The sequence below is a fragment of the Dermochelys coriacea genome, chromosome 1 (assembly GCF_009764565.3).
Source record: "Dermochelys coriacea isolate rDerCor1 chromosome 1, rDerCor1.pri.v4, whole genome shotgun sequence".
NCBI classification, from domain to species: domain Eukaryota; kingdom Metazoa; phylum Chordata; order Testudines; family Dermochelyidae; genus Dermochelys; species Dermochelys coriacea.
Genome location: NC_050068.2, coordinates 257,293,270 through 257,308,466, shown reverse-complemented (window position 1 = coordinate 257,308,466; position 15,197 = coordinate 257,293,270). Strand labels below are relative to the sequence as shown.

At 44.5% G+C, this 15,197-nt stretch overlaps 1 protein-coding gene across 16 annotated transcripts in view; it reads left to right on the top strand.

The window, feature by feature from the left end:
- The window catches only part of RBFOX2 (RNA binding fox-1 homolog 2), a 257,417-nt gene that overhangs the window by 203,660 nt on the left and 38,560 nt on the right, over positions 1–15,197 (top strand). For all 16 annotated transcript variants that reach the window (XR_006283083.1, XM_043520127.1, XM_038406425.2 and 13 more), the window contains one exon: positions 11,328–11,381. Coding sequence is in view for 15 of the 16 variants with exons in the window: in XM_043520127.1 (XP_043376062.1) it covers positions 11,328–11,381 (54 nt within the window). In the remaining variant the exon portion in view is untranslated. The remainder of the gene's footprint in view (positions 1–11,327; positions 11,382–15,197) is intronic.

Below are 15,197 nucleotides of genomic sequence, written 5' to 3'. Positions count from 1 at the left end.
GTGCCCCCTTACAGGCGTCCATGGACAGTGGTGGGGTAGTGGTGGCATCATCCCCCCATAATTGCATGCAGCTCACAGTTGAAGTGGCATGTATGGGGCTGTGACCCAGAGCGCTCATTAGCCACCCTGGCTTTTTGGTACGCTTGCCTGAGCTCCTTGATTTTTGTACAACACTGCTCTGTGTCCCTGGAGTAGCCTCTTTCCGTCATGGCACTGGAGACTTTAGCGTACGTATTTGCATTTCTTTTTTTGGAACATAGTTCTGCCATAACTGATTCGTCTCTCCAACATGCGATGAGATCCAGTACTTCCCATTCGGACCATGCTGGAGCCTGTCTGCGAATCCGGGACTGTGTGGTCTCTTGTGATGGTGGAGTCTGCATGGTTGCCTGTGATGGTGAACTGTGCTGATGATCACCTGTGCTGATGGTGACCAAACAGGAAATGAAATACAAAAGTTCCCAGGGCTTTTACTTCCTACCTGGATAGTGCATCGGAGTTGAGAGTGTTGTCCAGAGTGGTCACAAGGTAGCATTCTGGGATAGCTCCCGGAGGCCAATAACATCGAATTGCGTCCACAGTACTGGAACCGAGAACTGCGATCTCGATTTTAGCGCTACTCTACTTGCCGAGTGGAGTACAGAAATCAGATTAAAGAGTCCTTTAAATTGAAATAACCGGTTTTGGTTGTGTGGATGGAATCAGTTTTATTTCGAATTAACTCAGCTAATTCTGAAATAACTGCGTACTGTAGACCAGGCCTTAGATCAGCAGTAACAACAGCTAGAGAGCCAGCTCACTGGCATGGGTTTAAGGGAGAATTGTGACTGGTAAATCTCAGTGCCAGTGTGCTCATCATATCTGTATGTCCACTGAGAAAGGTATGAGTTTTTCAGGAGTGGTCTATCAGAACTGTATTTTTCAGCACTGAGAAACTCTGCAGCTTTGCCAGAGAAACAATCAATGCCTCTTCTCTGCTTCCTTTTTCCCTGTCAGTGCTGCTTCTCTTAACACATTCATAGCCTGGAGCAGTAATGTGGGGCTTCACTCCCACCCATAACAGGAAGCAGGAGGCTTTTCCTTAAGTGACTCATATTGAAACAAACCTTCTGTCTCCTTCAGGGGACTCATGGTTGTTCGAGTCTTCAGTTGTGGGTGGTTGCAAGCCTCCTTCTCCTCCCTCCTCTTTTTGTGTGTCAGGTCTGATCTCCTCAACATAATCTCTGAGAGACTCAAAGCCCTTGCCTCGAGTGCTTTTCCAAAAATACTGTGCAAAGAGTGAAATTGGGTAGACAGTATTGAATGGGGGGAAAGGATTGAATGTGATGCTAGGGAAGAAGTCCCTCAAGGATAGAATGGCAACCCAGAGGTCAGCTCTGTCCCCAGGCATGAAGCATCAGCTAATGTTTTCATGCAGTCTGGAGCAGACATAGAAATGAACCTCAGTGATGTATGGGTGGGGAAAACCATTTAACCCTTTCCAAACCACTGTCATGAATGAAAGCTAGGGATTGAAGGATTTCCTGTCAGATTCAGCCTCTAGAGCATCTCATTGTAAAGTGCCAGCATGTACTGGAAATGGAGAGCCAGTCCCCTTGTGGGACCTGAACACATTTCTAGCAGCTCCATTTGAGCCCCTCACTTCCTGCCCGCTGTCCCTCCTGTCTCAGAAAACTGCATTCTTGATAGTTATTAATGCTGCCAGGAGGGGGTGTGAGTTGCAGACCCTGATGGCTGGGCCTCCTTACACACCGTTCTCCAGGGACAAGGTTATGCTTCCACCATACCCAAAGTTTGTATCCAAGATGGTGTCTCAGTTTCATTTGAACCAGGTGGTATATTTGCCTGTATTTTCCCTTAAGCTACATTCCTCCCTGGACGAGCAATGCTTCCGTCTGCTAGACATCAGACGCTCCTAGCTTTCTATCTAAACAGGACGGAAGTTTTGTGTTTTGCCTCGCCTGTTTCATATCGTATGTGGACCGCATGAAGGGACAAGTGGTCATTGTGGAGACCATCTCTAGATGGATAAACATCTTGCGTCAAAACTGCATACAAGAGAGTGTCAGCTTCACCTCCTTAACAGATACGGGTGCATTCAACAACAGCACAGGCAACGTCGTGACGTTCCTCAATGACGTGTCCATATTGGACATTTGTAGGGCGACCACGGGGTCGTTCATGCATACTTTTACAGATCATTATGCGATCATTGCTTCTTCCAGAGTGGATACTAATGTCAGAAGAGCGGTCCTGCAATCTTTGTTCAGGTAGACTCCAAGCAGAGCCTCCGGTTGGGTGTACTGCTCACTAGTCACCTTCTTGGAATACACAACTGCATCTACTTGAAGAAAGAAGAAATAGTTGCTTACTATAACTGATTCTTCAAGGTGCGATGCAGATGTGTATTCCACAACCCACATGCCATCCCCTCTTCATTAGAGTCTTTCACTGGACATTAGATAAGAAAGGACTGAGGTGGTTTGGGGTGTGTGCGCCGCCGCTCTACAGGTACTGCTAGGCAAAAGTCTCTGGCTCCAACGTGCGCATTGCATTCCAACACCTACTTGGAATACACATCTGCATCACATCTTGAAGAACCACAGTTGCAGTAAGGTAACCATTCTTCTTATTTTCCACTAAATGACCCTAAATCCACACCTAGTATGATGAAGGTTTTTGCGTTCACAGCTGGTGAAGATAGGAGTCTTACTCCTGCTGAGTGCAGTTCAGTGGGGAAACAATATGATAGAGAAAACTAAATTATAGGTCTTGATTCAGTGAGGAATGCAGGAGCTGAAAACAAAGAAAAGTATAGATGCTGTCCAAGGGCCTTCCATCTTCTTGCTCTGCATGCATTAGACATCCTTATGGAGGGGCCCCTAACCTTTAGGATGTCAAGACACTGGTATCTTTTTCCCCCCCGGACGTGCTCCTTGTACTTGACTCTGTTCCCACATTCTCAGATATAGGTGCAAGGAAGTATAATAAAAGCTGTGGCACGGTAGTACTGGTAGAGACTGCTCTTTATTTCCTGGTCCTAAAAGGGTCAAAGTTGCAAAAGGTCATACTCCTCCTTCTCATGTGGCGGGAGGGGGGCCGTCAGTATCTGCTGATTCTAGTGGCTACTGTTACAGGAGGCACTGGCATTATCTTGACACCTTGCATCAATAATATACTTTCTAGAGTGACCTTTAACTGGGAACTGTATGTTCAGTGCTGCTTGAGCAACAGACTTTGTCCAAATGGATACCCTAGAACTAAAACTCTAGGACTAGAAGCATCTGTCCTAAGCCAATGGTAGCAGTACATCTGTCAATAACTATTGTGCTGCCTTTCTTGCTTGGGGGCATTGTTTGTGCTGCATAAAAATTGTGTCTGCACATTGGAATGCATAGGGACTTGTGTGTTATTATTCTAGTGGAAGGCAGTGGTGAGTGTCAGTTGTCTGGCTCAGACATCTTTGAGGCTTTTATTTAAGTTGCAGGGAAAAAGTCTACACTAAGGTCTATATGAAACTAGGTGAACCTGTAACTTTTAAAATCCAGTTACATATGGATTCAATCCACAGATGCCAGTCCAATCAAACTGAGATTCTGCTTACCCTGGTTCTAATCAATCATCTGTGTAACTCACTGTCTTGTAGTGCAAGAGCTTTTTACCTCGCTGGCAGGTTTCAGACTGCTGGGGTTACTAAGAAACAGTATTTTTATATGAAGTTTCCTATTGCTCTGGTTTCTAAGACAGTTGTGGTCTGCATACCCTACTGTCTATGTGGCTTCCTTTTTTGGATCTAGCCTATTAGAAAACTTCCAGGTTCTGTTCAGTAAGAGGTTTGCTCTAGCATGGCTAGTTGAAGGTAATGTACTGTCTGTTCAGTTGATAATGAGCTGCAGCCCTGCAAATATTTAATCCCTTTCAGTTCTGTCATCCTGTTTTTAAGAGGTGGTATTCTATTTTGACTGAGTGTGGGAGATTTCAATTGAGTCACTTCAAGCCTGGGAACTCCTATTATTTCACAGGTAGAAAGTCAGTTTATCAGTTGTTTTGATTGTGTGTGTCAGAGTGTAGGGGATTTGATCTCTAATGGCTACTCCACCTTTTGCTGGATTAAGTAGAGAGAGGGGGTGATATGAATTATATGGATTGCTTTTGTGAATGCTGACTGGGCAGGCCCTACACAGTGTTCTCCAAGGGGAGGGGGAGTTCTGTTCTGTGGTGGTGGAAGGTTGTCGAGCCTTACATTATTTCTCCCTTTTGTTGTCATCTGGCCAATTCTGGAGAACTCGCATTTATGATTTTTATGGTTTTCATTTTTAGGGGAGCTATCTCTTTTTTTCTTTTTCCCTGCATGTTTTGGAACGGACAGTGACTGCTCTAGAGAGTGAGCCAAGGCAGTGCCAGTTGGAACAGAACACAAGGGAGGGGCCATACTAAACTGCCAGTGTGTCAAAAGGCAATCTCTCAAATTTATCACAAATAATGCCGTTTTGGCCTCTGCCACAAGAACTCTCACAAAAAGCTCCTGTCTTCATGCCTTCTGGGTGGGAAACAAAATGAGAGGCACAAAGATGCACCCACCCTTCCCCACAGGTGCGGTGTGGCAGTGAAAGACTCTGGCAGTGGGGAAAGGCTCCTGCAGCTCTCCATTGCTGGAGCATTTCCCCGCGGCCTCACCCATGCCAGAGCCTTTCACGGCCGCATGCAGCTGTTTGTACCCTATATGCCGCTGCAAGTGTAGGCCAGGCCTAAGAAAGAGGATTCACTGTACCACCTCAGAGCACTGGCTCACCCCATCTGGTATCCCATCTTCAGCTCTGGCCCATCTCTGATGTTTCAGAGAAAAGCTAAATAACCCCCAGCATATATTAGGCTAGTTGTGCATCACCAGGAGAAATGTCCTTCCTGACCCTTGCAGGTGACCAGCTGAAGCCTGAAACATGTCATTGTCATGGTACAGAGCTGAAAGTGTTGAACCTGTTGAGAGCAATGCAGGCAATCCTTTCTCCCTGTGGCCCAGGAAGGGAGGGAATGAACAGGGGGATTTATAGATTCCAAGGCCAAAAAGGACCACTACTGTCTCTCCCTCCACCACTCGTGTTAACCATGCTTATTACCGCAGTGCCTATGGTCCAACCAGTATCAGAGCCCCATTATGGCAGGCACGGCACAAACAGGGAGAAGCAGACAGTCCCTGCCCTAGTGAATTTACAGCCTCGGTTATTGTATGGATGTGCCCATTCATGTTGGAATGGGTGTGTTTATAAATCATAGGGAAAGAGATCAATACAATAAAATGGGCCAACTCCACAGTTACCTCTATTCAGCATCGGTGAGACCTCATCTGGAGCACTGTGTCCAGTTCTGGGCCCCACACTACAAAAAGGATGTGGAAAAATTGGAAAGAGTCCAGCGGAGGTCAACAAAAATGATTAGGGGGCTGGAGCACATGATTTATGAGGAGAGACTGAGGGAACTGGGATTATTTAGTCTGCAGAAGAGAAGAGTGAGGGGGGATTTGATAGCTGCTTTCAACTACCTGAAAGGGGGTTCCAAAGAGGATGGATCTAGACTGTTCTCAGTGGTAGCAGATGACAAAACAAGGAGTAATGGTCTCAAGTTGCAGTGTGGGAGTTCTAGGCTGGATATTAGGAAAAACTTTTTCACTTGGAGGGTGGTGAAGCACTGGAATTGGTTACCTAGGGAGATGGTGGAATCTCCTTCCTTAGAGGTTTTTAAGGCCCGGTTTGACAACGCTGTGGCTGGAATGAGTTAGTTGGGGATTGGTCCTGCTTTGAGCAGGGGGTTGGACTAGATGACCTCCTAAGGTCCCTTCCAACCCTGATATTCTATGATTCTATGAAGAATAGGTGTTGTAGTCCCAGCTGACTGCTGTTAATATGGCTATGTTCTGGTATAGGCCTTATTATTAACCAAAGCCTCGTTGTGCTATCATAGGGTGGCTTACACTTTAAAGGGCTAGAGGCCTGGGGGTCAGTCAACCCTGATTACTAAGGAAGCATACCTGAGGCGGAATCACTTGATTTCCCTATAAGAGCAGGAGGAAACTGCAGAGAGAGTTCTCAGGGGGAAAAGAGGCTGCTGGGAGCGAATAGGCTCCAGCAGAGAAACCTGAAACTTGGAAAGGCCTTGGAGAATGGATGGACTTGAAAACTTTATTATGAACGTTTGTTAAGTTAATAAAGCAGAACCTGATAAGGGATGGGAATGGATGGAAGTGTTTGAATTATTGAGGAAGTCCCTGAAGGGGGAAAGTGAGGCAAGGGACTCCGTGTAGGGCCATTCTGAGGCTGTGAGTGGGCACCCTGGAGAAGGTCACATGTTGACAACTTAAAAAAAAAATATGATGGGGGAGTTGGTAACAACCTCTATAGTTAAATTGCCTAATATTTTCCATTATAAAAAAACTCTCTCACTCTTCCATTGTTTACTGAAAGCTGTTGATATTTGGCAGGAGGAACAATCTTCAGCTACAGAAATGTCTTTTCTTTATCCTGTGGAGATTCTATTCAACCTTTTGCTGAGATATAAACTGTTAAAATTCACCATTTCATTTCTCTGCTTTTCATTCCTCAGGATAATTTTGACAGCATGAAAAGATAATGAAATGCATGAACATCCTAAGGCTGGGCTCATGGCACTGCCACAGCAGCAAGAGGACCCCACTGGTGGGAAGAGTGGGGTAGAAGAGCCAAGCTGGGCTACTCAGATCCAGCTCATGGCTCCACTGGCTCATACCCTTCTCTGGGGGCACTACATGAGGAAGGAACTAGCTAGGCTCATTTCTCCTCTCCCTCCATCAGCCCTGCACCTGGCCCCAGGCACAAAATGGGGCTGAAGCTCCTCCAACTTTCCACAGGGGAAGGATAAAAAGACAGGCCAGGTTCCCTCCAGTTCAGCAGCCAATCTCCCCCACCACCTCTGGAGATACAGTGAGCAGGCATTCCCCACCATTTCCAAGTGGGAAAGAGAGGAGTGGGTCAGGCTTGGATACCCAGTACTTGACCTAGCAGTCCATACTCCCTCTAGGAGAACAGCCTTCTGTTGCTGACAACTTATGTAGTTAGGCCTGTAGCTCAAGTGGTAGCAGTCTGTGCTGTATTGCTGAATGTTCAAGATTGAACTCTGCTGATGGGGTGTGGTTACAGTTGCACAGAATGTTGTTTGCTTTTATTTTTCTGTTTAAAAAATCTAGACCATTAGTATGTTTTAAAAAAAAATCTTGAAAGTTATTTAGGTTGCAAAATGAAGCACTTGTAAATTAGGAAATCCCAGATTTGTGGCTGCTCACACAACCTTAATTCTGCTTCCTTCTGTTATGCATTATGCCAGTCTTTAATTACATGATCACATATCTTTTCCCTACAGGACACCTGCCCCATTCAGTGCACAGGATGGATGCACAGGGGGACAGAATTAAGTTTGAGTGGGCAACCATAAATCTGGCATTTCCTGTCAAGTGCTTGACTCTGCAACCTAAATAATGTTCTTTTGTGTGTGTTTTATGTACACGTATATTACGGGCAATCTTAATAATAGGTGTCACTACCATCTTCACCTAACACTTCCAGTATAAGACCCTATTTTCAGTTGCTTATAACTTTGCGAAGCTTTTACCATGTAGGCTGGGTGACTACCTGAATTTTTGTGAAAGTTTCAGCTAAAATGGTGTAGTTGTTTCCAGAAATGAGATTCAGGAAAAATATGTTGTATTGCCCATGTTACAAAATTCTTACAACCATTTTGTGGTATATCTGGAGCAGGGATTTGAAATTTGGCAGGGGGTATTGTGCAAGTGTCAAGGATATATTTTGCCATCCTCATGAAAATCCTCCCAACCTGGGCCAAGTTATAGAAAATTGCAGTTTATGCAAGCTCAGTAGGCACTTGTTAGCTGCTGGCAGATACATTTTCTGAAGATTCCATCTATTCTGCAATCCATCCCAGGATTGCAGCAGCTGAGCAGCAGTTCTCTTTCAATTGCGCCTCCTAGTTCCCAGGAGCCAGTGGTGCTGTTCTTTGTCCTCTCTCCTGCACCAGCGTCCAGGCAGTGTGGAGGAGGAAGAAACAGCCTGACTGGAATGCAGAGGGCTGAGGAGCAGGAGTTTGGGGGGAGTGAAGGGGGCAAGGAACCATAGGGTGAGGGTGTATAGGTAAAGGCATGGAGGAGGGTAGGACTGGGGGACATGGATGGGTGCAGAAGCTAGGGGTGAAGGTGGGGGCAGAAGTGTTTATAGCTATTTAGTGTATGCTTCCCTCCAGAACTTGTAATTTGAACCCTGGATACCTGAGTCACTACATTTCTATGCTGTCAAATAGCTGTGAAACCCTCTGGCAAAGCATATATCTCATCTTTCTCCTGATTAATTATAGGGTGACCAGGTATCTGATGTTCGACTGGAACACCTGGTTGAAAAGGGACTCTGGCAGTTCCGCTCAGCACTGCTGACCGGGCCGTTAAAAGTCCGGTCAGAAGCGCTGCAGTACTAGGGCAAGCTAGTCCCTATCTATCCTGGCTGTCACCAGGCTGTGCCCCAGAACTGGCCAGTAGGGCCAGCTCCTAGGCGGGGAGGCATGGAGTTCCATGCACTGCCTCTGCCCCGAGCACTGTTGGTTCCTGGCCAATGGGAGCTGGGGGATGCGGTGCCTGCGGGTGAGAGCTGCGCATGGAGTCTCCTGGCCCCTCCGCCTAGGAGCTGGACCTGCTGGCTGCTTCTGGGGGGTACACAGCACAGTGATAGGGCAGGCAGGCAGCCTGCCTTAGCGCCCCCCTCCCCCCCCCCGCTGTGCCACTGACTGGGAGACGCTGGAGGTAAGCCCATGCCCCAGCCCCTGAGACCCCCCAAACCCGGAGACCCCTCCTGCACCCCAGCCCAGAGCCCTCATCCCCCCAATCCCAGCCCAGAGCCCCCTCCCACACCCTGAACCCCTCATCCATGGCCCCACCCAGAGTCCTCATTCCTTCCTGCACCCGAATCCTCTGCCTCAACCCGCAGCCTCATCCCACACTCCAGCTGTATTGCACTCCAGCTCTCTCGCCTCACCCCCCATCCTGGAGCCCCCTCCTGCATCCCAAACTTCTCATCTCCAGTCCTACCCCAGAGCCTGCACCCTCTCCCGCACCCCAAACCCCTGCCCCAGTCCAGTGAAACTGGGTGAGGGTGGGGGAGAGCGAGACACTGAGGGAGGGGGAATGTAGTGTTTGGGGGCGGGGCCTTGGGGAAGGGGTGGGGCTAGAGTGTTCTGTTTTGTGAGACTAGGAAGTTGGCAACCCTAATGAATTACACATTTTTCCAAAGCACCCCTGCCTTATTCAGTGCTCAAAATGGTGGACATTGCCCAATGAATGGGGATTTATTAAATATTTTTGTCTTCCTCCTTCACTGTGTAGCCCAAGCCTTATTTAACACACATCCAAACTTTACAGTGAACACAAAATTAATTTCCTCATGCCCATTCCTATTGTGAATTCACCATAGTATCTACATGTTTCACAAACATTAATGAATTTATCTTCACAACACCCTTGTAGAGTGAAGTTGTGTTATCCCCATTTTACAGATGGGAAACTGGCATAGAGAGAAAAAGGTCTAAAATTGTCAGAAATATCCACTAATTTTGTGTGCACAAGTTGAGACACCTAAGGCCTGATTTTTAAGGGTACCTGGCATTTTTACATCATTTTATATGTTTAAAGCACAGCTCCAATCACCTTCTCTTGCTGTTGTGAGTTCTCAACATTTCTGCAAATCTGTCCCCAGGTCTCTCAAATTGGGTACCAAGAAAATTCACTAGATACCTTCCAACTCTGCAACAAATGAGATGGATCATGTAGACAACAGCCTCATTAACTATCAGGCTGAATGAGGCAAGGGTCCTGTGGAAAAAACAGTAAGAGATCACATAATTAGACTGAATCATAATGCATATGCACAAGGGGGCTGAATTAAAGTTATACAGGCAAACTTAGTTCTGGCATTTCCTAACTTTTGAGTGACTGATTTTGCAACAGTAACTTTTTTTCGACATTTTTGGAATGTAATGGTTATTCAGGAGAATTTTTCAATATAATATATAGTTAATGTAAGGACCCTGGAATGACTGTAATTGTTAGAATTACTTAATATGCCAAAACATTATATTCAGAAGTGAGTTTGGATGTTTGTTTGTTTTTATTGCATTTTTGGTGTTTGTATTTTGGTTGATCTGAGCTGTCCCTTAAAGGACAAGATGGGGAGAGCACTTTGACTGTCGTGTGTGTTTGAGAGCATTGTGTAAGAGATATTGCCTGTATCCACACAGTGGAAGACCCAGCCTTTGTATGTTCCTGGGAGGTCAGATATTGATTTAATAAACTTTTCAGAAAGCAAGCCTCATTCTAGAAGTGTAACATTAGTATTTCTGGAGGACTGGATGCCTTAGGGCTTTACTAATGAGCTACAGTGCCTTTCCCTTGTCATCAGAGAGTGTGTGTAAATATAATTTATTGCATCCCAGTTCCAACTCCCACATTGCACTTATCGTTATCATTTGTACTAGTTAGCAAGAGAATTTGTACAGCACTGCCCTGATCTCAGGTGAGCCCTCTGGAGAGAGTTCCTGCCGCAGGGGCCAAAATCGTGTTACTCGTGATAAATGTGCGAGCGTTAGCAACAATGATGGTCTCACACACATGCCTCGAGGGTGGGTGAGGGAGTTAAAAACATGATTTAATCTTTTAAAGAAGTTTCTCACCAAGCTCATTATTTCCTACAGTCTTACTCATGACTATTGAACATTTTATGGTTGCCAAACCTGAAAATAGCTAAGAGTTTAGGGAAGTTCCTATCTGTCTTATGCAGGGAGATGATTCCCAAGAATAGAAGTCCTGTGTGATTATCCTCTTCAGAGAAGTAGGATTACAATTCACTTTCTCTTTGTCGCAGCCCTTTCAGGAGGAGGCAGATGGCAAGATGTGACTACATTTGGGAGGAGTTGCTTGTCTGAGGGGAAACGGTAGAATGGGAGAGGAGGGAGATTGTTGAAAATATGAGTGAGGACAAGACCATAAAACTGTTCTGGAAATACAGTCTGAGAGAAGAAAAAAGTCAAGAGAAACCAATGGGCCTGTGACCGAGAAAGAGTCTGAGGGCCCCAGAGAATTGGGGCAACTCTAAGATTGTCCCTGGGATTTAGAGCTCTCCCTTGTGAGTCAGAAATGGAAGGATTCCCACCTCCCTTCTTTTATGTGTAGAGAGGACAAAAATAGAGAGAGGGGAAGAAGTGGCTAGCAAGGAATACATCTTTCTTCTCTTGTCTCTCTGCAGCAGTTCGGCAAAATCCTTGATGTAGAGATAATCTTTAATGAACGTGGCTCCAAGGTAAGTCCTGTTTCTATATCCGGTTTCTCTTGTTGTTTTGCTTGCACAGAGAAAGAGGCAGTTCATTGGCCAGATAACCTGGTATGATGTGGGGGAATGGAGAAGCTATTTCTGGAACTCTCTCCTGCTTCTTCTAACTCCAGAATCTGAGCATGGCCAATTCTGAGCAGCACATCCAAATGCTCCCAAACATTCCTCTCTATAATGAGAGATCAGGTTCCCCAACCCTGTGAGGAAGGAGGGAGTCATTTGAACCCTCTTCACTGCAGAGCAATGTGGTGTTCTCTGGGGAAGGCAAGACAAGATGACACTATGTGTTATGTATTGATATCCATAAAATGGTTATTACATAAAAAAGTGCTTATTTAGAGTAAGTGGAATATCTCACATATGCAAGGAATTTTTTCCTCACCTATGAAAACTTAATAGGCTGTTGTGAGAAATACTGGCCTTTCTTGACAGAGACATCTAATGCTTAAATTAAGTACTCACAATTTCCCCCAATATGAACCCTTCCCCATTGAATTTCTATTTGTGCAACTATTTTCACCTTTAAGATGCATCAAAAGGGAGGTTTTGTTCAGCATTGATGTTAATTTACCTCTCTGGAATCCAGGCTTCAAATGCTGCTCAGGTCAAATGTAGTGAATTTCAGGGATCTTTGTCCTAACTGGCAGTTGGAGCTTATCTCATAACCAAGATCATCACAATGACAAATTGATGTGATTCTCTCTCTGCCCAGGAGGTCCAGCACTGGAATAGCAGGGAGTGTTGCAGGTCAGGATCAAGGTGCATTGGCAGAGCTCTGTTGGGGGAAGCTTGCACAGTGCATGTCTATACTATGCTTGACTTAATCAGTGCTACGATTCCCATTTTCAATTAAAAATGAAAATTTCCTCTCTCACATGAGATTTTGAAGATGCAAGCTAGCTAAGCAGTTTATATTTTTAAATCCCTGCCTTTCCCTTGGGTTTGAAGTTCACAGCAGTATGCGGCCTCACTGCTCCTTCAGCAATATACTGATATACAAGGTTCTCTACAAATTCTCACCTGTGTTCCCGAAATTGCATTTTAAAATTCCTTAATCTCTCCATGTATTCTCTGGAATCCAGGCAAGGGGTTGTTTTATGTCTAAAAGAACCAAGATTCACTCCCCACTCCCGACAGCGCAGCACTCCACCCATTTTTGCCCAATCTGTGTGTTTTATAATCCAGTCTAGGTAAATAGGTTTCTGGATAGTTTAGTTTGGGAGTTTTCTTTCTCTTTATAGATACAGTAAACCCTACATGCTTTTACCAGAAACATTCAGCTATGGCTGAATCTGTAAATATTTATTCTGCTCTGCACAGTTCTTCTGTTTGTAGGCCAGAGTTGTCTGTGAATTATCCTTGATTTTAGTCATTTCTCTTGGGTGTTGTGAACAGCCTCTAGCAAAATCTCTGCTTTTTCTGAATGTAATCACTAAAACAAAAAAAAACAAAAAAAATCCCCCAACTGACCTGTCAAAAAACTGTAGAGCTATATACCTCTTCCCCCACAGTATTTGTGCTTTACAGTTCTATATGCCTTTCCACCTCCATACACACCCCATCTCCTCCCCCAGCCCTGTATTAAACACCCACACCTGCCCTTTCCCATTTCAACAATATTAACATAGGGGATTTTCTGTGAATCCTTGAATTCTGATTATGAACACTAGCTGTGCAAGCAGATAATTAAGCCCAAGACTTTTGATTTTCAGTTAAAACAAAACCCATGTTTTGCTGAAGAGGTTTTTGCAGAATTTTTGCCCTGGATTTTTAGTAAATATTTTAAAAATGAAAACAACCCAAAGACATAATATTCTGGATATCCAGTTTCCTATTGCTGTTTGTCAACTTCATAGCAATGAGTAGTTGCAAAATTGATGCTTGCTGTTTCAGAGATGGGACTCAGAATACACCCAAAGAATATTTGTTCATGATAGTTTGCATCCTGCTCTACCCAAAGTAATTATTATTGTTTTTTTAAAAATGCCAAAATTATTCCAACTTAGTGTGAAATGGGAAGCCTAAGTGTTACTGAGTGGGGTATAGCTGCACGAACCACCTGGTATTCACGCTATAATGTAAAAACAACAGTTTGGTGACCTGATGGTGAAGCAAAGGAAATGGATCTTTCTGGAGGCCCCTTAGTCCCTTACTCATTCTTGGGTTCTCCCTCCCACCTCCAAAATAAAATGAGATAAATTAAAAATCTGAATGCATTTCTCCTGCCCTGTGGTTTCCTTTGTAATCTAATTATATGAAACCTCTCTCTTCTCCTCCTCTCTCTTGGGAATCTGAAAGCAGATGCTCCTGCTGCCTGCCTTGTGCTGTGTTCTCAGTGCTCCCCTCCCCTTCCCAGAGTTCCTAAAGGGTGTAGCTTGTATGTGTGTTTGGTAAATATTTAAGGTATAAAGGTAAATCCCAAATACCCCTGGCTTTGCCCGCACCCAGTGTGTGATGGGAAACTCTTCCATGGTCTGAGCATCTCTTGTCCCTGTCTAATGATGGCAGAGGTTCTCTGCCAGAAATTGCTCCAAGGTTGGTAAATGTAGGGATTTGAGAAAATGTGCAACTTATATCCTTCCTTTTGGATCCACCTGAGATGAACTGATAAGTTTTCTTTCTGCATCATTAATTCACTTAGATGGGTGATATTTTTTTACATTCTGAGAGGAATTGTACTCAACAGGGCAAATGGTTGTGGCCCCTGAACACCTGAGAAATACACTGACTGAGTCATGAACAATACAGTTACAGCACAACAACTGGATTGTGTTACTTATCTTAAAAAATTGCATTGTTGACTTTCTGAAGTGTGGGGTGGGATGAATTAGTTCCAAGTCACCTGGTGGTTTCCTCTAGTCACATGATTTGGATTCAAAATTAATCAGAGTGCTCCTCTGATTGGGACTATATAAAATGACACTGTTGCCTCTGGTGGTCTTTACACCGATGCTGTGCTGGTACCCATTCAAAAGCAAAAATGAATGTTATAAGGCCTCTTGTGGAACCTTAGGGACTAACAAATTTATTTATTTATTTAGTCTCTAAGCTGCCACAAGTACTCCTTTTCTTTTTGCGAATACAGACTAACATGGCGGCTACTCTGAAACCTGTCATAAGGCCTCTTGGTTTTCTTGTTGTTTTCAGCTTGCCAAACAGAATGACTTCAGATTTCTCTTAAATGGGATTTTTTTTGTTCCCAAGGAAACTAGCTGTTTGTTTTTGATTCCCCTCAGCTTACCATTAAAGTTCTAATTCATGTAAATGGTACAACACTCCCATCCCCAATTCACCATGCATTTTAGTGAAGCAAGGACAGAATATATCCAGAGTAGGTGAGGGTATACGATGCTCCACCTGTTGGAGGAGGCACCTCTTCTAGTAGATGTCCCAACATTAGTACACCAGCTGAACAGCTGTGTGTTTGCAGAATTAATGCCATCTTCATATTAGTTTAACCATAGAATTTTAATTGAGACTTGCTCCCCCAATTTCCTCTTCCCAAAAGTTATAATGGAACATTACACCAGAAGGAAACTTAGTGCTTTTCTCTTCATCAGCCATTCAAAATGCAGCATTCAGAGCTGTGCACATGATAACAATAAAATAAGACTGCTTCTGAACAAGGAATCCTAGCTGCTGATTGGCTGATGAGGAAATCATTTACAAAAAAAGTGTTCAGTTTTAGTACAGATCTCACATGCCATTGATTTTAAAATTATGTAAATGATGTTGTCCCCCGCTGCCTTTTATGGGGGAAATGTAGACTCATCAAAAAGGATTTAG